Here is a 20,357-nt window from a genome sequence, read left to right as displayed (position 1 = left end):
GAGAAGAGGCTGGGCACACAGGCATCAGGGAGCCTGGGGCAGGTGCCCAGCCCTGAGCCCTGCCTCTCCCCCATCACAACCTTCCCCTCCAGACCCACCCCTCCCCCCAGGTTTTGTTCCTGTGATTCACCCGGCACCAAGCTCACTTATCCGTGCACATGTCCACACCATTCCCAACATCTCGTCCTAACTCATAGTATGACCCAAGACAAGTCACTCACCTCTGGGCCCTAGTTTCCCCATCTGTAAAATGAGGATAATAATAGGCTAATAAACCCTAACTCACAGGGTTCTTTTGAGGCAGCAGAGTGGGTAACAGCGTGGACACTGGAGCCAGGCTGCCAGGGTTCAAATTCTGATTCCACTACTTATTAGCTGTGTGGACAGTGTGATTTTGGGCAAGAGAGTAACAGTACCCACCTTACTGGATTGTTAGGAGAACTAAATGACTAGCTGACAAGGACTTAGGACAGTGCCTGGCACCCAGGAAACCCTGTGTTGATTAGGAAGAGGTTAGCCCGAGCTGTGTCCATCTGTTCCTCGGTGAACTGCGCACCAGGGACAGAAGTTGACTCTTGAAGGTTTAAAAAGTGTCCCAATTCTAATCTTAATCCCAGTTTGAAAGAGTCCCTAATAATGAGCTTTAATGCCAGACATCGTGGACAGGGGCAAAGTCTTATGTAGGGAGCAGACACTTGAAGTAGTGGGGATCCTGGGGTTGAGAGAGAGGCCTTAGGTAACAGGGCCCCTGCCAACCCCACCAGCTGGTCTCACCCCATATTTCTCCTCCCTCTCTGCAAACCAGGTTCCTTCTTGTCCCGGGGCAAAGGTCATCCTTTCAGAGTGGACAGTGGTTTTTAGTACATTCACAAATTTGTGCATTGATGACCACTAATTCCAGAACATTTTCATCACCCCAAAAGGAAGCCCCATACTCATTAGCAGTCACTCCCCATTCCTCCTGTGTTATGGGCTGAATTGTGTCTCCCCCACCCCATTCATATGTTGAAGTCTTAATCCCCAGAACCTCAGAATGTGACTCATTTGGAGAGACTGTCTTTAAAGACGAAAAATAAGATCATTAGAGTGGGCCCTAATCCAATATGACTAGTGTCTTAAGAGGAGATGAGGACACAGACACACAGAGGGAAGGCCATGTGAAGACTCAGGAAGAAGATGGCCATCGACAAGCCAAGGAAAGAGGCCTCAGAATGAAACCACCCCTTCCAACACTTTGATCTCTGACTTCTGGCCTCCAGAACTGTGAAAAAATAAATTTCTAGGGGCCTGCCCTGTGGTGTAGTGGTTAAGTGTGTGCGCTTTGCTGCTGGCAGCCCAGGTTCAGATCCCGGGCGCGCACCGAGGCACCACTTGTGAGGCCATGCTGTGGCGGTGTCACATATAAAGTGGAGGAAGATGGGCACGGATGTTAGCCCAGGGCCAGTCTTCCTCAGCAAAAAAAGAGGAGGATTGGCATGGATGTTAGCTCAGGGCTGATCTTCCTCAAAAAAAAAAATAAATAAAAGTAAATAAATAAATTTCTATTGCTTAAGCCACCCAGTCTGTGGTACTTCGTTATGACAGCCTGAGCAAATTAACACACCCAGTAACCACAATCTACTTTCTATGGATTTGTCTATTCTGGACATTTTATATAAATGGAATCATATAATATGTGGCTTTTTGTCCCTGGCTTCTTCCGCTTACCACAACCTTTTCAAGGTTCATCCATATTATAGCGTGATTCCATACTTCATTCCTTTTTATGGCTGAATAGTATTCATTGTATGGAAACACCATTTCACTTATCCATTCACTAGTCGATGGACATTTGGGTTGTTTCACTTTTTGGCTATTATGAATAACAAGGCTATAAACATTCATGTACAAATTTTCATGTGGACGTGTTTTCATTCATCTTGGGAATGTACCTAGGAGTGGAATTGCTGGGTCATCTGGTAACTCTGCGTTCAACTTTTGAGCAACTGCCAACCTGTTTGTCCCAGGGCCTTTGCATGTCTTGATCCGTTTCCTCCTCCCTACCCTGACAGTCTGCCTAGTTGAGCTCTAGTTAGGGTGAATCAGCTTATTATAGTCAAAGAGAATTCTATTCCATTCTGATACAAGATTTATCGCTATAATTTTATATTCATTAATGAGGTTATTTGCTTAACGTCTGCTTCCTCCTCTCAAATGTGTGGGCAGGGACTTCGTCTCATTCATCACTGATGCATCCCCAGAGCAAGGCTTGGCACACAGTGGCCACTCAATAAATATGTTGAATGAATGGGAAAAAAGGGAGGAATGAAAGTTTCATTGTGAAATTTAAAGCTACTGCTAGAGGCTTAGCAGCCCATCTGCCATGTCCTGCCCCTTCCTGGGGAAACTGAGCACAGGCGGAGATGACCTCCTGTTTACTGTGAGCAAAACAGGTCCAGAGAGGGGCCATCTGGGAGTAGCGGGCACATAGCCAGCTCAGGAGCCATGCCCCAGGGTCACGGCTCAGCAGAGGCAGAGGGGGTGAAGAAGGAAGCTCGTGGGACTAGACAAGGCCACCAGGACTCCCCAGGGAAAGTGCCCTTGAACCAGGACCACAGTAAGCTGGGAAAGTGGAGAAAGAGGGGGATGTTCAGTGGCCAGTCGGGAGCCACTGGCACAGGAGAGTTGGCTGGGATCCTCCCCTCATCTGGGAAGGTGGGTCCTGGGTTGAAGTTAATTTTCAGAGGAGAAGGGAGGTGAGCCCACAGGGAAAGTGCTGAAGAGCCAGCACGTTCTTTCCCACTCAACAGTCCAGACACGAGTTTGCCTCAAATCTTCAGCAGGAAAGAAAGGAGATGGGCAGCCTGCACCTGTGACCACAGCCTTCTGGGTACCTGGGAACTCATATGATCTCGAAACTTGAAAACAACAGGAGAAAGGCTTCCTCCGCCCCAGGGTCAGCTCTTTGCTGACTACTGCACACAGTTAGGTCAAGGTCATGCTCCTTTAGGGTAAGGGCTATGGTCTTTGTACCACTACTATCTGCACAGCCCCTGGTAAGGTGAGAGGAGACCAACCGAAGAATGATAACAACTAACAGCTCCTGAGTGAAGCATTTCCTCCAGTTTACAGACAAGGACACTGAAGCACAGAGAGGTAAAGTGACCTGCTCAAGACCACACTGCCACCAAGCAGTGTGACTCTAGGGGTCCCACTCTTTTTTTTTTTTGGTGACGAAGATTGTCTTTGAGCTAACATCTGTGCCCATCTTCGTCTATTTTGTAGGTGGGATGCTGCCACAGCACAGCCTGATGGGGGGTGTGTAGGTCCACGCCTCAGATCTGAACCCACAATCCCTGGGCAGCCAAAGTGGAGTGTGCAAACTTAAAACTTAACCACTATGGCACCGGGCCGGCCCCTAGGGGTCCCACTCTTAACTGCGATACTGAGAGGAGGAGAGGGAGAAAAGTGAAGGGGAACTGGACACCGTTTCAGGAATCATAGTGACCTTTACCTGACACCCAACAAGCTCACTGGGCACGTTATCCAAGACTCTGGCCTGGGTGGGCAGCAGAAATGGATACAAAGATGGCTAAGGAGAGGGTGAATAGAGTCAAGTCTCGCTCACCAACGCCCAGCAATGAAGGCAGACAAAAGGCCCCCAGAGGTCGGGAGGGCGAGCCACAAAATGAAATGGTCTTTTCTGGGCCACTTAACCTGGGTGGTGGGACAGCGGGGGCCCGGGGGCTTTCCCCAAGTGCCTACCGTGTCAGGTACCAGCTACGAGCCTCTTGTTTTAGATCCTTGTTTTATTTTTTATTTTTTGTGAGGAAGATCAGCCCTGAGCTAACATCCATGCTAATCCTCCTCTTTTTGCTGAGGAAGACAGGCTCTGAGCTAACATCCACTGCCAATCCTCCTCCTTTTTATCCCCAAGGCCCCAGTAGATAGTTGTATGTCATAGTTGCACATCCTTCTAGTTGCTGTACGTGGGACGTGGCCACAGCATGGCCAGAGAAGCGGTGCGTCTGTGTAAGCCCAGGATCCGAACCCGGACCGCCAGCAGCGGAGCGCGCGCACTTAACCGCTAAGCCACGGGGCCGGCCCTAGATCCTTGTTTTATAATCAAACATAGAAAATGGTGGGGCCTGCTCGGTGGCGCAAGCGGTTAAGTGCGCGCCCTCCGCTGCGGCGGCCCGAGGTTCGCCGGCCCGGATCCCAGGCAGGCACCGATGCACCGCTTGTCAAGCCATGCTGTGGCGGCGTCCCACATAAAGTGGAGGAAGATGGGCACGGATGTTAGCCCAGCGCCAGTCTTCCTCAGCAAAAAAAGAGGAAGATTGGCATGGATGTTAGCACAGGGCTGATCTCCTCACAAAAAAAAAAAAAAAAAGAAAATGAACTTTGGACTCGAAGCAGAGGTCACAAACTGGTAGGCAAGGGCTACAGATTTCTGAGTTGGTTGGCTGCATTTGTTTTCTGGGAGCTTTCATATAGAAATCTGCATTTCCTGCTTCTCTTGGAGACCCGAAACTCAAGCAACCCTGGGCCTGTGATTCTGCATGTCAACCAGTCAAGTGGTCAGAGTCTGGCCCCAAGAGACCAAGAATGTCTCTCTTTTGCCCACAGCCCCTACTGCTTCCTATTCTCACCTTGACACTGAAGCCAAGTGTCACTTGTCATCCTAGATTGGCCTCCTTTCACACGCTTATGTCACCTGCCAGGCCCCTGCAGGCACCTGCATTTGCAGCCCCCGCTCCAGAAGCACGACAAATGTAACCAAGGGGACAGTCCCAGGCCCTCTCTGCCACCATTAGCAGGATCCTCAGGAAGCCTGTCCCTCTTGACAAATTCGTTTTCTTCGCTGTAAATGGGGTATCACCTCTCTATGAAAACCAAATGAGACGATAAAATAAGAACTTGCTTTGAAAACAAGAGATTGACCTAACACCTCTAATAGACCTCCCAAACCTTCCTTGAATTGGCGCTTACTGTTTATAATAGTGAAAAAATTAGAAATAACCTGTGTCCAACAGGTCGAGAAACCATGAAATGCTATGTAGCCTCTAAAAATGAAAGTTGTAGATACTGGTGTATATACTCAGATGGAAGGGTGCCCATGACATAGTAACTGAAAAAATGTAAGCTACGGAATGTTCTGTACATTATGGCATGCCTTCATTTTTATTAACAAAAATTATATATGTACATACTTTTGTATATATCAAGACAAATTCTGGAAGCATCCTTACCCCATCTGTTGAACAGTTATCAATGGGCCGTGGGATGGGGAAATGCTCACTTGTAACTTTTATGTACTTAGGGTTGTTAGCAACTTGAATAAGCACTTGCCAGGGACGGCACTGGGCCAAGCATTTGAGACGATCTCTCATCTTCTCGACTCTACTGGGTGGGTGTTTTCATTTCCATTCAGCAGATGAGGAATCTGAGGCTGAGAGATCAAGTCACTTGCCGAAGGTCACACAGCTGGTATTGTAACCAGATTAAGAGACTCCTAAACACAAGCTTTTCCCACCACACTCTAAGTCCTCTTCTGTAACTATATGAATGTTTGGCATTAAAAAAAAAACACCTAAAACTCTAAAATGACTTTTAAAATAGGTCATTGTGGGGGCTGGCCCCGTGGCTTAGCAGCTAAGTGCGCGCGCTCCACTACTGGCGGCCCGGGTTCGGATCCTGGGTGCGCACCGACGCACTGCTTGTCCGGCCCTGCTGAGGCCGCGTCCCACACACAGCAACTAGAAGGATGTGCAACTATGACATACAACTATCTACTGGGGCTTTGGGGAGAAAAAGGGGAAAAAAAAAAAGGTCATTGTGTCATGTAAGCCTCAGGCTCTGGGCACTCTCCACTTTAGGGATGACCGGGTCGGTGGCACTCTCAGGGCTGGAGGGCCACCAGGGAGGTTCCCCTCCCACAGGCGCCTTCCTGACTGCCAAAGGGGCTCTCGGCAGCAGAGGGCCCTGCCAAGCTGGGACCAACTTCCTCATGGGGCAGGGCCCCTGGGGAGCTGCCTAGGAAGTTGCATTAGCAGGATTCCTGTAAAGTGGCTCTAAGGGACTTGCCTGTCATTTCTGTGTCATGCCCACTGAGGGCCTACGGAGAATTCGGGTACTGGCTGGTAGCTTTGGTGTTAGTGCCGTTGAGTGGATTCCAACTCCTAGTGACCCTGTGTACAGCAGAGTGGAACCCTGCTGGTCTGTGCCATCTTCTCACCTTCCAGTGCTGTATCAGGCAATGCGTCACTGCTGTTCACAGGGTTTTCATGGCCATTTTTTTCAGAAATGGGTGGCTAGGTCCTCCTTCCTAGTCTGTCCTTGTCTGGAAGCTCCGCTGAAACCTGTCCACCATGCGTGACTCTACTGGTGTTTGAAATCCTGGTGGCAGAGCTTTCAGCATCCCAGCAACACGCAGCCACCACAGTATGACAACCAACAGACGGGTGGTGTGGCGTCCTAACCAGAAGTGAACCTGGGCTGCAGCGGTGAGGGCACCGAATCTTAGCCGCTAGACCACCAGGGCTGGCTACAGCTGGTAGCTAGCAATCTATAAACCAGATGCGAAAATAAGTTATTCCCTTTCTTCTTGAGTGGATGGAAATTTCTAAATAAAACTAATGTGGTTGGGGGGGGGAGCACATCAGGAAACTCTTGGACAAAGGCAACCGTCATCCTTTGGTATTTGTTCATTTATTCACTCACTAAATGTTTCCTGAGTACTTATTATCTGCCAGCCCCTGGGGCTCCAGTGAGGAACAAGACATACGTGGTCCCTGCCCTTCAGGAAGCTCCATTCTAGAGGTGGAATTTAAACCAGGACACCCAGGGTCCACCATAGATACTCCCAGAGGCATATGCTTTACAGGGACATTGGAGTCAGGTTGACCTGGGTTAAAATCCAACTCTCCTACCTATAGCCTCGCGACCGAGAGGCATTGCAGCCCTTCTGTGCTGCAGTCTCTAACCTCCTATGCTGCCAGCTGTGGAGTGGACTAGGACAGCAGCTACGACTCATAAATGGTAGTTATTTTGTTTTCTTAAAAGCAAAGTAACTGTCTAGAACAGTCCTGACCCGCATAACTGACCGTGATGACGGAAATGTTCTATGTCTTGCGCTGTCCAATACGGTAGCCACTAGTCACATGTGACTTCACGCTGAAACTGAGGAATGAAATTTTTAATAGCTACAGTGGCTAGTTAGTCATCGTACTGGACAGTGCGGGCAGGGCTAGGAGACTGTCAGATCCAGGTGAGGCAGACGATGCAGCAGGTAAACAAGAGGAGCTGGGAAAGGGGAGCGACAGGACGCTGCAGAAGCGTGGCTGGATTGCGAGATGAGCTCCGAACGGCTGGGAGTGGCAGGAGCAGGTGGTGCAAGGCTAGAGCTGTGCGTGGTTTTCAAGTAGGGGAGGAAAGGAGAACCTGGCCCAGGAGGTAGGCTAAACGAAAGGCAGAGACAAGAGGCACGTATTGTTCCACTACATTTATATGACATGTCCGGAACAGGCAAATCTACAGAGCAGAAAGATGAGCCGTTGCCAGGGGCTGGGAAGAGGGGTGACGGGTGAAGGGTAGTGACTGCTAAGGAGTATGGGGCTTCTTGAGGGGTGATGAGAATGTTCTAAAATTAGGTTGTGGTGATGGTTGCACAACGCTAAGAACCAATGACTTGTCTGTTTTAAGTGGGTGAATCGTACAGTATGTGAATTACATCTCAATCAAGCGGTTTAAAAACACCAAAACCTCAGGAGGCCTCAGGTCAGTGGGACCCCCACAGGGAGGGTGGGGATAGAGGCAGGGCCGAAGTCCTGTAGACTTGGCTACAGGGGTGTCTGGATGACCCTTCCCAGTTGAGATGTGTTAATTTCCCCTTCTAAGACTCTCAGATTAAAAAAAAACAAAAGCCCTCCCTACAGCTGGAGCCTTTATCAGTAGAGAAAGTCAATGTACGCAAAAGAAATTAAATACCAGATGGTGAGGGTTAGAAAGGACTCCTGAGAGAAGGAAGTGCTTGAAAAACGCAGAAGGTGCAGGCCAAAGCCATCTATGATCCCTCCTGGAAGGGCAATGTCATGAGACATTATTTTGACATTCTCAGAGGTAAAGAGACAAACCTGGTCTTCCATTTCCTTCCCAATATTGGGCTTTTCTTCATCAGGGACTGAGATGCTCAGGTGAGCACAGCATGTAAGGTACCCGGGAGAGTCAGGGAAGCTGTGTGCTGACCCAGAAAGTCGGTGCAGAGGCTGCCTCTGCAGTAAGCCGGGAACCAGGAGTGTGGCAAAAATTAGGTGCTGAAGAATCTATTCAAAAATAAAAGGTGACTGCATGTGGGTTTTTTAAAAGAACACAAACAGTTTAATTAAGATACAGCTATATGATTATAAAGAGGCACAAGCCTACATTTCTTTAAAAGGTCAAAAACAGTACCTTGGGAATATTCCCTTTCTTATAACTTTTAAAGAGAAACAATAGCCTTTAAGTATGACGTTACATTGGAAGATGTTCAAGTTGTACTTAACATTCTATTTTTATATCAAGTTCTATCTCTGGAACACAGAGGAGTCCTAAGGCAAAGACCTAAAGAGAAGATCTACCATCTTGACCTTGAGCTATAGGAAATATGTACAAGATGGGCGAGAACTTCAGGTTCAACTACCCTCTAATTACAGAAGAAACAGGTCCGGGAACGGAGTCCCTGGAGGAAGCTTGGATCTCCATCCTGGCCCAATTTTCCAAAGTGTGAAATGCAGATCTCTCTGAGAAGGCACCCAATGGATATTTTATATATATTGATGGTTATGTAACTTAATGTGTATTTTAAAACATATCATTAGGATATCAAACTTGTAATTTCACAAATATTAATGGTCAGAATGAGGTGAAGTTGAAAAAGGTGCATTTCAAGTTGATTTAAAACATTAGGTAGTGATGGTTGTACAACATTGTGAATGTAGTAATGCCACTGAACTGTCCATTTAAAAATGATTAAAACAGAAAATTTCATTACATGTATTTAACCACAATGAAAAGAACTGAAATAAACACCAGGTAAATAGTTTAGGTGGTACCAGATCCAGGAAAGCACTGAGTGGCAGGAGTGACGTTTAGGAAGCACTCCAGTCCTCACAGGAAGGGGCACCTCGCAGGAGCATGCTGGCCAATTCTTTGGGAGCACTGATTTAAGAGCGAACCCCTTACACACAGAGACAGCAGCTCTCAGGAGGGCAAAGCTGCAGTGATTCACCACTGGAGGGAGCCACGAGAGTTGCAGGGTCCCCAACTCCTCTTCACGAGAGCCTGGAGGACAGCGTGTGATGGGACTGCACAGGTTAGCTAATGCACATTTATTTGCCTTTCCTGAGTTATTTCTCCTCAGTAATGGTTAAGAGAAAGGGCTCGGGAGTCAGGCAGACCTGGTTTGATGCTCAGTGCGCAGCACTTTCTAGTAGGCAACTCAATTTCTTTTAAACTCAGATTGCTCATTTGCAAAATGGGATGGGGACAGTAGCTCCCTCTCAGAGATGTTATGAAGACTGGAACATAGAATGTGTTATCAAGTGTTTCCCACAGCACTTGGATCGTAATAAACTATCAATGAACATTAGCTAGTATAACTACTACATATTAATACAAAGTTCTGATTTTTAATGAATACAATTGAGGAAGCAATATTCCCAAATTTATTTGTCTTCAGAACCCCTACTTCACATAACATTTCATGGGCTAGTACTCAGTCCAACCCCACTGGGAAACGCTAGTCTAGACACCCCACGTAGGGGGACTCTGATGAGAAGGTTGAGGCCAGGCCCACCCACAGGCCTGTGCTGGCTGCACCCTCTAGACAGGCACCTGCTTCACAAGGGCTGGCCTCCTAGAGGTGAGGGGATGGCAGTGGCAGCAAAGGAGCAGACAAGCTTATACTTCAGCCAGAGGGCCTAAGACTCCCGGCCCAGTGGCTGAACCTGCAGTTCGCAGAGGTCTGAGGAGGGCCAGGTGTACGGCCTCACTCACCTGGAGAGTGATCTAGAACTACTGACTAGTAAGCCCAAGGAATCTTAGAGACGCCCTTCTGTGACCCTGTTCTGAGGTCAGAATGAGGAGGCAAGGAGCTGAACCACTCTGGGCTGGTGCGTTAAAGGCCAAGAGAGGACGAGGCCCACACTCTGAGGCTCCGTGCCGGTCAGCTGCCTCCCCGGGCACAGGACCTCTGCAGCCTAGGGAAGGGACTTGCACTCTCACGTCTGAGCAGATGTGGCAGTCGCTACTGAGAACAGAAGCAGCATAAAAATTAAAGCTGCCAAAAAAGTCTTCAGGTGCTTCCACAGCGGCAGGGATGTTGCAGAGGAAGAGAGGATGATGGCAAAGGCAGTTTTCTGGGAAAGATTACGTTCTTTCAGGAGCCTCTAGTGCACACCAACAGGCACATCCCAATGAAACCTTACCAGGGTGCCCACCCCTTCTTCAGGAATGCCACCAACCCCACCAGCCCCCAGGACCCACTGCCCACCCCCACAATCAATAACTCTGAAGACAACATCAGTTCTTCTCAAACAGTTTAATAGCAAATAAACAAAGGAAGGTACCACACTTGGCAGATACAAAATGACTTTTTGTCCGTGTGTCTGTGCAATTAAAACAGATTTAGGTTCCCCATTGGGACAAAAGGAAAAACACACAAAAAAAGGAAGGAGATTCCTTTTAAACACATACTCCCTTGCTCCAAACTTGTAACAATTTTTTTTTCTTTTTTAATCCACTACACAAACTCTGTGATCAGGTCAGAAGAGCGACAAGGGCTCTTCTTGCCTTTTTTTTTTTTTTAAACCATTAAAGTAAAATCCATAATTTTCTACATAGTACAACACAAGTTCACACAAAAAGACATTTTCTTTTGCAAATCAAAACAGGAAAGAAAGAAAAGCTCAAACAAGGTAAAGGAAAAGCATTTCTACGGCTGAATCACGACTTTGAGTTGATTGAATCCCGTTGTTGCTGCAGAACAGACTGTGCGTTTGGTCATAGTGGCAATTTTTTTCTCTTCACATTGTGAAATCACTTTACATCGTTTTCTAGTAGAAAAGGCAAAAAACTGTACAAAACCCCTAGTGTTAAATACAACGTTTGTACCAATAAAAAACTCACACAGGTTTGTCTCCAAAATGTAAAGTTTCTTTTTTTTTTCTTTTTAAATTATTCACAAAAAGCAGCTGGAAATCAGAAAGGCAGCTGCCGCTCCAGGGTCTCAAATCCATTAAAACCACCACAGAACAATTAAAACAATCAGAGAGAGAAAATGAAACAACGTCCAACGTTTGGCATTTGGTTTTATCCACAGGTTTTCCCAGAGCTCCTCTTGGAATTGAAAGCAAAATGTATTGGCAAACACGGATTCTGAACACACAGGAAGGAAGCCTCAGCGCCTTCTGCCAAGAGAGGTGGCTCTGTGCAGTCAGACTGTGGGGTGCACGGCAGTCTCGCTCAGGCTGGGGTTCCTGGCCTCTTTCCATCCAATCACCCCTTCCAGGAAATTAAGCAGCCTACCATACACTGGGCCTTCATGTGGCCGCCTTTCCTCCTAGGAAGAGTGGCCTCAAGCATAACACTAGGCAACCCGCTGGGTCTCAGAGCAGAAGTTCTGCTGGGAGCCCTTCCTTCATCACCCCTGGCATGGATGATGCTAACAGTGCTTCTACCTTCCCCACCCCCCTCCCCCCAGTCCCTCGGCTACCCTCTCCACCCTTCCCTGGACAATCCTACTTCCCAGCTCTCCCACCCACCAGCAGCTTAGGTGTGGGTGGGGACTACCTCAAACTCCTCCTCTGCAACCTCTTACCTCCCCAGATCCATCCTGTGACCTCTCATCTCCTGGCCTCTCCCTCCACCATTCACATTCTTACTCAAGTCCCTAAGACCCTGAGGCTGGATGGTGCCGCACGAGAGGAGAGCAAGTTCCCCTCAGGGAACCAAGGAACTGGCTTGCCTGGCACCCAGGGACAGTAGCTATTTGGCTCTTCACCCAATTTAAAAAAACAAATCCCGCCCTCACCCCCACCCCACTAGCTAAGCAAGAGCAGAGCTGTGGTGAAGAGCCAGTGTGGGGTGGGTGGTGCCCAGGGCTGTAAACAGTGTGAAGACTGTAGTATTGTGCTTGTCACCTAGGAAAAGCGCTGGCAGGTGTATTGCCGCTTAGTGCACAGATGGCCTCCTCCGAGTGGTTAAGAGCACCCTCCTTCTTCTGGGCCGAGGGATGCTCACTACCCCTAACTTGCTAAGCCTCTTGCCCACCCACAGCCACCTTCTGGGTTCTATCTCTGCTCCTCGTGCCTCTCTGGGCCGGCTTCCTACCCACCTCTGAGCAGAGCAGCCAGCCTCCCGGAGGCCCCACTGAGGCCTGGAGGCCACATGAGGTGACAGTCTAAGTGCACAGGCAAACGCTCTAAGGGCAATAGAGGAGAAAGTTGCCACTTCAAAATAAAACAATACAATCTGGAAAAAAATAATCAACCCCACAACAATTTAAAACAGCTTCTTTGAAACCCTTTTAAATCGGTCAGTTTTTGCACAAACTATAGAAAACAGAGAGGTGAAGGTGGTATATACGAAGGTGTGAAGAAACAGCAGGAAACATGCAAAACTTGTTTTTTCTGGGCATAATCTTAGTAGGAAAGGAAAAAATTCAAAACAAAAACACAAAAACAATACAAAAACAAAAAAATCAAAGCATCACATTTTGCTGTGGAGACTGTAGGAACAAGCATGGAGAGGGGCCGAGGGGAAGGGGCCAGAGGAATCTGAAGGCTCCCTGCAGGGTCGCTACAGGGAAGAACCACAAAAGAAAAAGGAAAAGGGCTGGCTGGGGCCCAAACTGCAGCTTGCGGTCAAAAAAGAAAGGGGGTTCAGGTGTTTTCTGCAGTTGAGAACTCAGAAAAACAAAAGAAAGAACACATGCGGCCTGGCCTCCTCAAGCCCCACAAACTATATCAGCAAAATGTGCTCAGGAGCCTCAAAGGTTTTAGTGACATCTTTTATTTCATTGTTTACTTCAAAGTTGTCTTTAAAACTAAGCACACAGAGAAACAAAGCCTAGAAACGGACTGGCTGTGTGTTCACAGAAATACAAACACCACGCGGTATGTGCTAGTAGGGCTGCTCTGAAGACAATTACAAAGAATTGGAATCACAAAATCAAGTGGTTATCTTATGAAGTTCTAGAAAAATAGATTTTTTTATATTCAAATGCAAGTTTAAATATTTCCCCTTCAGCAGTCGTTCTAGCAAAACCAATTTGGCAGCACAAAAGAAAAAAAAAGGAAAGAAAAAAGAAAAAACAAAGAAAGAAACAAACATAATAAAAATACACGTCAGCATCAAAGGTCAACACAAGGTCAAAGGTGAGAGTTCAAGCATCAGAGAAGCTGAAGAGACAGGGATTTGGACGATGTACTTGACGCCACATCGACATGCTTTAGGCACAACGATGAACTAACGGCAGGAATCTAGAAAAAAAAACAAACCAGAAAGAGGGAGACCCACTGAGTTACACAGAGCAATACATCCAAACGAAGAGAGAGAGAACAGGAACACTCACTGTGTACAGCCCTGAAATGAGCAGGCGGCGGGGCAGGGCTGGGTAATGACAGGGAACTTTCGCACATGCTAACAATGGACACAGGGAGAAGTCAAAAAGGACATGGAGGACACCAAGAAAACATCCAACTGCCAGAGACAGAGGAACCTAAGGCTTGGATTTCCCCTGAGGGCCAAACACCTCTGAGAAGAAGGTCTCCGGTGGAGCAGAGCCTCGGCCTCTCTCCCCACTCCCTGGTCAAGACCCAGGGAGAAAATAAAAGATGCTGTGTGTGGGGGGGGGTTCTTTAGGGGAGAGGGCCAGGATTTCTCCTCAATCCTATGGGGATGGTCCTTTGTTCCCAGAAATCCAAGCTCTTAGCTTCCACGCAGGCCCCGGCCACTCATGTGGGACCCAGGAGACAGTGTCTGGCTGCATTCAAGGCAAATCAATCGCATGATGAAACCCAAGTAAGAAACAAAACTACAGCAGGAAACACATTTATGTAAGTGAAACCCCCACACAACAGAAAAGGATTGCTTAAGACTTGACTGCGAGTCTCCACTCTCCGAGCTGAACCCTTTCACACCGTGAGACTTGTCGGGGAGCAGCTTCTTCACAACACCATCTTTGGCCTGGGGAGAGAACTGTGCTCAAGGGCAGTGCTGCTGTGCTCACTCACCAGGCAGGGAGAAGAGAACAGAAAGAAGCGCCTGGTCTCACCAGCTGGCCGCTGCGGCAGCCCAGGGCCCCGCTGCGGCACACGCTCCTTTTAGAAAGAGAAGCCACGAGCAGGGGTGAAACCTCGGGGGCTGGTATCAAAGGTGGGTTGACTGCACCTCTGCCTTTCATGTCAATCGGAAAGGGGTTTCATAAGGTCCCAGAGCCCAGGACAAACCCGTGGACAAATGACAGCGAAATGAGGGAGGCGGGAGAGAAAGGAGAGAAAGGAGTTCTGGGCTTGGAAAACCCCACGATGGCCAAGGAGGAAGACAGAACAGAAGGTTAGCAATCCCCACACCGGCAGCACCCTGGGGAGCACAGCTCTCTCCTCTGCCAATTCACAGCATTAACTCCTTCCCCCTCTGGCAGATTAGCTGGGCTGCAAACAGGCCACAGAAAGTCAGTAGTTTCAATCATACACAGCACCCTGTGTGTACAACAATCACATTCTGGATTCTACAAAATCCTGGCCTTTTCCAGAGATATAATTTAGGTAATAAATATTCTCCACCCCGGAGCTGTATAAAACTTCTATAAAAATAGAAACGACATTCTTGGTTCCAGCCGGTTGGGATTCAGAACAGCGCCTCCCCAACCTAGCATTTTTTTCTTTTTTTGTTTTCTTTTTTCTTTTTTATTTTTATTTTTTGCATTTATTTAAAAAAATCCCATCATGACCCTGGAAGCCTTTGGAACAGTTTTATCCTTGAAACACAGGACACATTTCTCCCAGTGCGCGGAATTCAAGTTTATGTGGTTCAGCTTAAGAAGTATGTTTCATGTTTCTTAGAGGACAACAGACCCAAGTTATCACTATGAGAAGGGAACAGCTGTCCCAGCTTCAGTGGGATAATCCAACACCACCAACTACCTATACAACAGCACGATGGTCAATCCCTGTCTGTGACCTAAATGGACAGCATGACAGGGAGAGAGCCCCCATTCAACTTAATAGCGAACCAACCCCTTTAATCTCATCTCTGCTGCTAGGGGTCAGGACTGATGTTTGTGAGGTTTAAGATCCCAGGGACCCAGTCCCTGGCCTTGGCTAAGAGTCATATCCTAACAGGGCTACATCTGCCCAGGTGCACATTCCCAAGAGCATGTCCCTTCTGGCTCTCCATCCCCACTGCATTTCTTGAAGCAGAGGCAGAGCCCAGAGACTGTGTGGGTCACAGGCAAGAGCTGGAGTGGGACCTGTGCAAGGCAGCAGGGAGCTCACTGTAAGCACGAGGACAAAAATGAACACAGTAATACTGAGGTAAATGAACACTGAATCCATGTGGATGCTGTAAACGTCCTGCTGTCTCCCCCGTCCCCAAGAGCAGAAGACGGGCTGGAGTGGTTAGAAGAGTGTCTTGCCTTGGTGGGAACACTACATCTGGGACACCTCAACCAAGGAGGCAAGCGTGGATTTCTCAATCCTTCTAAGTACTAAGTGCCGGCCACTGGCAAATGCAGCACTCTGGCTTAAAGGGACCTTCTGACTCAGGTACACCAAGGAGCAGGCTCCTCCTCCCCCAACTCGATGGCTTTTGATCACTCTGATCTGGAGAGATGGCCCCTTCAGCTAGACACTATAAGCCTTTCTGAGATCTACCCTCATGAGAAAACTGTGGCTAGGGATGGAAGTGACACTCCTTCCTGTGGGCAACTACAAGGAAGGAAACCAAACAGTGCCTTCCCTAGAGGCCTTCTTTAAAGGGACCTGTTAGAAATGGGCCAGGGTCTAATCATCTGGTGTTGAAATAAAAGCAACCTCTTTGACCAGCTGCTTCTTCCTGAAAGCCACCAGGCAGGCAGGGCCAATCCAACACCAATGGCTGGCTAGGAAAGCTGGTAATGGGTGACGTCTCCCTGCTTTTTGCAAATATCAGGCTAATTTAACAGGTGCTTTGTTTCCAGAGCATTGTTAGCCCCTTCTTGGGAAAGAGGGGCAGAAATCCTGGACAAGAATCTGAAAAACAGGTGGTAACAACTCAGTATTTCCAGAGAAAGCAGCTATGGAGGAGTTTCAGCCTCCAGTCCCCAGGGCTGTTGGGTGTCAAGTCACTCTCGCTCTCCTCCAAAGCCACCCCCACCCGTTCCACCCCCACAGCTCTTGGACGTCAGTTCTCATCTCGCCCACTCTCACACTTGGGGAGATTCTGGGGGTCAGTTTTTGGTTTCACTCAGTCCTCTCTCTTGGGGTAGTTTGGGGCAAGTTCTGATCTTTTTAAATGTTTCTCCATTCCCCCTCCTCCCCCAGGGTGGTTTGATGTTGGTCCTTCTCAACACACACTGGTTACAAACACAGCAAACTTTAAATAAAGAAAAAAACTCAGGATATGGCACCTAAACTCCAAAGTAAAACACTGGAAACCAAAGCACAAACTCGTCCTCTGTACGAAGCGAAACTCCCACAGAAGGCAGTAGCCGAGTCTTCAGGGCAAGCTGTGCCTGCGAGAGTGGCAGGGATCAGGGTCCAGGGCTGTCAACACACAGCCTTAGGGCTTCGAAACATTAAGGGTGCTCCTCCCTCACTTACCAGAAGACCCTCTCACTCCAGTCTCAGAGGGGAGCACGCTCAGTAGGGCTTGCTGTCATTCTTCGAACGTTTGAGCTGCACTTTAAGCCGCTTCATGCCAATCTGAAAGCCGTTCATGGACTGGATGGCAGCTTGAGCCGAAACAGGATTGTCATAACTTACAAAACCTGCGTGTCCAAGAGGAAACCCAGCTGAGGGACGCAATGAGGCAAGGAGATTCTCAGTCCTCCTTACGCAACAACTACCTGATGGGCTTAGTCTCAGATCCCAATTTTTCTCAGCAGGGACAAGAATTCTGGAAATTATGTCACATGAAATAAATTAGGTTCCTAACAGTACCACTTGCCATCTGCATGGTACTTTAAAGTTTTTGGCCAAGCCATCTTCCATACATTATTTTTACCCCTGGAGCGACAGTGTAGGTAGAAATCATCATTCCTACTACAGAAATGAAAACACTGAGGCTCAAAAAGAGGTCATGTAATCTGCCCAAGACTGAGGTAAAAAATAACCCACACTCAAATCCAGCTCCTTCTGCTATCAGCCCCTTCTCTTTCATTCTCCTTGGTAAAAGTACTTAAATCCCGACACCAGAAGAGAAGCCAACATACCAAAACACTTGCTCAGGTTTGTCTGCTTGTCTATAAAAACCTTGGCAGACACGACATTCCCAAAGGGCATAAACATCTGCAGCAGGTCCTGATCTCCAAACTCCTGGGGCAGGTGGTAGATGAACAGGTTGGCTCCCTCTGGACCTTTAAAATACGCAGTGATTGAAAAGTGTCAGTGACAAGCACACTCACCAGCCCCCACAACTGTCTCCATTTCCACCTGTGGTAAAACTGTCAGCACTGCAACAGCTTCTCCAAACACAAATACAAAGCAGGGACGTGAAGGGAAATCACTGAAAAAGACTCCTTCCTTTATGTTTAGCCATGCTCCGTCTCATTGAGGGAAATTAGAATTTAACCTTGTGGGAGGAGGGTGTGCTGGGACAATAAAATAGGCAGACTTGTGCGTGGAGCAATAAAACCAGAGACTAGACGCTTGTAAAGGAACACAGAAAAGGAGGTACAAAGAGATTATAAACAAAATCGGTTTCAAAATTGTGTCTTCAAACTATAGGGACAGCAAAGAGATTGGCAGTTGCCAGAGGGAGGAGGTGGGGTCTGGGAATGACCACAAAGGGACATGAGGGAATATCTGAAAGTGATGGAAATGCTTCATATCTATGGTGGTGGGTACACACTGTATGTGTTCATCAAAGCTCACAGAGCTATATTTCAAAAAGGGTGAATTTCACCATATGCAAATTGTGTTTCAGTAAAAAGAAATTACATTTAAAAAATGTGCCTATGATTAACTCTGAGCTCAAAAATAGCATATGCTTTCCTCTTCCAACCACTTACACTCAACGATTTTCTAACCAAAGAATAGTTTTATTACAATCGCAATCCAGCCATTCTCCAGCTACCTTGGGCCGCCTGCTGCTGTCAAAGACATTAGGGAAGACTGCTGCCTCAGGGTCTTTGTACCCGCTGCTCCTCTGGCCCATTACTCTTCTTCCTCTAGATATATGCATGGCTGGCTTCCTTACTTCCTTCAGGTCTCTGCTTAAACATCAACTTAGACCTTCTCTGACCATTCCATATAAAATGTTGTACCTCCAGCACTCCCTATCCCTCTTTCTAGGATCATTCTTTAGAGCATCATTTAGAACACCTCATGCTTTTACTTGTTTATTGTCTTTCTCCACAGTTCCATCGGTTCCCCCAGTACCACCTCCTAGGGTACATAAGCATCTGATTCAGAGGAGGTGAGGATGTACTAGACCAGGACTCCTTGCTGCTATGGCAAGAGAGCATACTTGTCTTCTTCCTGCATTAGTGCTTAAACCCTGCCAGCTCCTGGTTATAAAAACCAGTCAAATATGAATACAGAGGTGTTAGCAGGACTTTCTATTCATACAAATCACCTTTAGGCCTCTGTCTGCCTAGCAAGCCTCTCCTGAATTTAATACCATTTATGTCAAAGCACATACTTCCCAATCCTTCAACCCAGGGGCCATAACTCTTTCTGTCCCAACACTCTTCAGTATGTCCTCAATTAGGAAAAGCACAGATCAGAAAGTGAGGAAGATGCCAAATGATATAGCTAAAAGGGACACCCAGACAGAAGACATCCCTTGACAGATTTATAATCCACAGAGAAGACTTCCTAACAAAAACAGATTGTCAAATGGTGTCAGACACAATAAGGTCAGTATGTTTCATCTAAAAACTACAGCCCCATCCCAGGAGGGCGTACAGAGGTTCTGACCTGGGCGACACCCAGAACACATTACAACAGCAGATCACATCTGACAGTTTCTCAGTCTACCCGTGACACTGCCAAAGAAAAGCGTTGGCCTGACCACCGAGACGGTTCTCTTGGCCTTTGCCCTGCCTCTCAGCCGGTCCTGACTCCAGTCTCCCTTTGCACTCACCTTCCTTCTGGCTTCCCGCAGCACCAATACTTTGCTGGGTCAACAGATTCTGGTTGTACAGAGTGGGGAGCGCAGCGGCAGCATATTGCTGGATCCCCGAGTAGGCCTGCGTGAGGGCCTCCATGGTGCTCCCAGTGCCGTTGGAAAGGCCGCTGCTGCCCAGGCCACCATTTAAGGCAGCCATCCCTTGGTTGGGTGGAAGAGCAGGGTTAACAGACTGGAAAGATTCGACTGATTCCAAAGACGAACTTGAAAATTCTCCCTCTCATCTCCCCCTTAGCTCCTCCCTGAGGAGGAGTACCCATCTGGCTGGTCAGATTTCAGGACACTCACCAGGCCTTGCTGCTAACGGAGACATTAAAAAAATGCCACACCAGGTATGGCTCTCCCCATTACCTTCTTCCAACCCGTGCAAGCGGTGATACCACTTACACATGACTTGCCTCATTTCCTCTGCCTTTTCTGCCCCTTTCTCACACAGAGCTGGAACGTGGACTCCTATCATCAAAACAGCAGCTAACATTTACTGAGCACATCCTATGTGCCAGACACCATACTAAGCAATGTGCTCAGCACTTGACCTATGTTCTCATTTCACTTCTCAACAACTCTCAACGGATTCTATTCCCACTTCACAGATGAGAAAACGACCTTAGAAAGGTGGGTGAAAGTTACAGCTAGTTAAAGGGCAGAGGTGGGATTTAACCCAGGTCTGACTCGAAATCCCATGATTATTTCTCACTTCACTGGCCTACCCCAATCATTCTAACAGTGCCCCTACCAGGGTTGTTTAAAATGTGCTACCTGCACAAACAATGGCCTGATGACATCCAGGGGCTGCCCCTCACCTGCCAAAGAGCTGACGTTGAGGCCTGCCGTTGCTCCAGCTAATGTCTGCAGGGCTCCGAGGGAGGCGATGGGGTTGACAGAGCTGCTGCTGCTGGAGCTTGGTGAGGACCCTGCTACCAGAAATCCACGAGTTAAACTCAAGCCAACACTTGCCTTCTCATGTCCACAGGAACCAAAGCACAAGAGTGACGCTACTCAAGTAT

The 20,357-nt window shown here is 47.9% G+C and overlaps 1 protein-coding gene across 15 annotated transcripts in view; it reads right to left on the bottom strand.

The window, feature by feature from the left end:
* Positions 1-10,543: 10,543 nt before the first annotated feature.
* The window catches only part of CELF1 (CUGBP Elav-like family member 1), a 72,428-nt gene continuing 62,614 nt past the window's right edge, over positions 10,544-20,357 (bottom strand). For 10 of the 15 annotated variants that reach the window (XM_087422958.1, XM_014792568.2, XM_087422953.1 and 7 more), the window contains 5 exons: positions 20,154-20,267; positions 19,306-19,491; positions 17,432-17,575; positions 16,821-16,987; positions 10,544-16,732 (listed from right to left, as the gene is read on the bottom strand). In XM_087422958.1, the coding sequence (XP_087279084.1) occupies positions 16,860-16,987; positions 17,432-17,575; positions 19,306-19,491; positions 20,154-20,267 (572 nt within the window). In that variant the 3' untranslated portion in view covers positions 10,544-16,732; positions 16,821-16,859. The remainder of the gene's footprint in view (positions 16,733-16,820; positions 16,988-17,431; positions 17,576-19,305; positions 19,492-20,153; positions 20,268-20,357) is intronic. The other 5 variants (XM_014792575.2, XM_087422957.1, XM_087422952.1 and 2 more) reach the window with 2 other exon arrangements.

This window comes from Ceratotherium simum, chromosome 34 (assembly GCF_057802395.1).
Source record: "Ceratotherium simum simum isolate JZ-2026a chromosome 34, ASM5780239v1, whole genome shotgun sequence".
Classification (NCBI taxonomy): domain Eukaryota; kingdom Metazoa; phylum Chordata; class Mammalia; order Perissodactyla; family Rhinocerotidae; genus Ceratotherium; species Ceratotherium simum.
The sequence above is the reverse complement of the archived record's forward strand: the minus strand, read 5'-3'. Positions and strand labels throughout refer to the sequence as shown.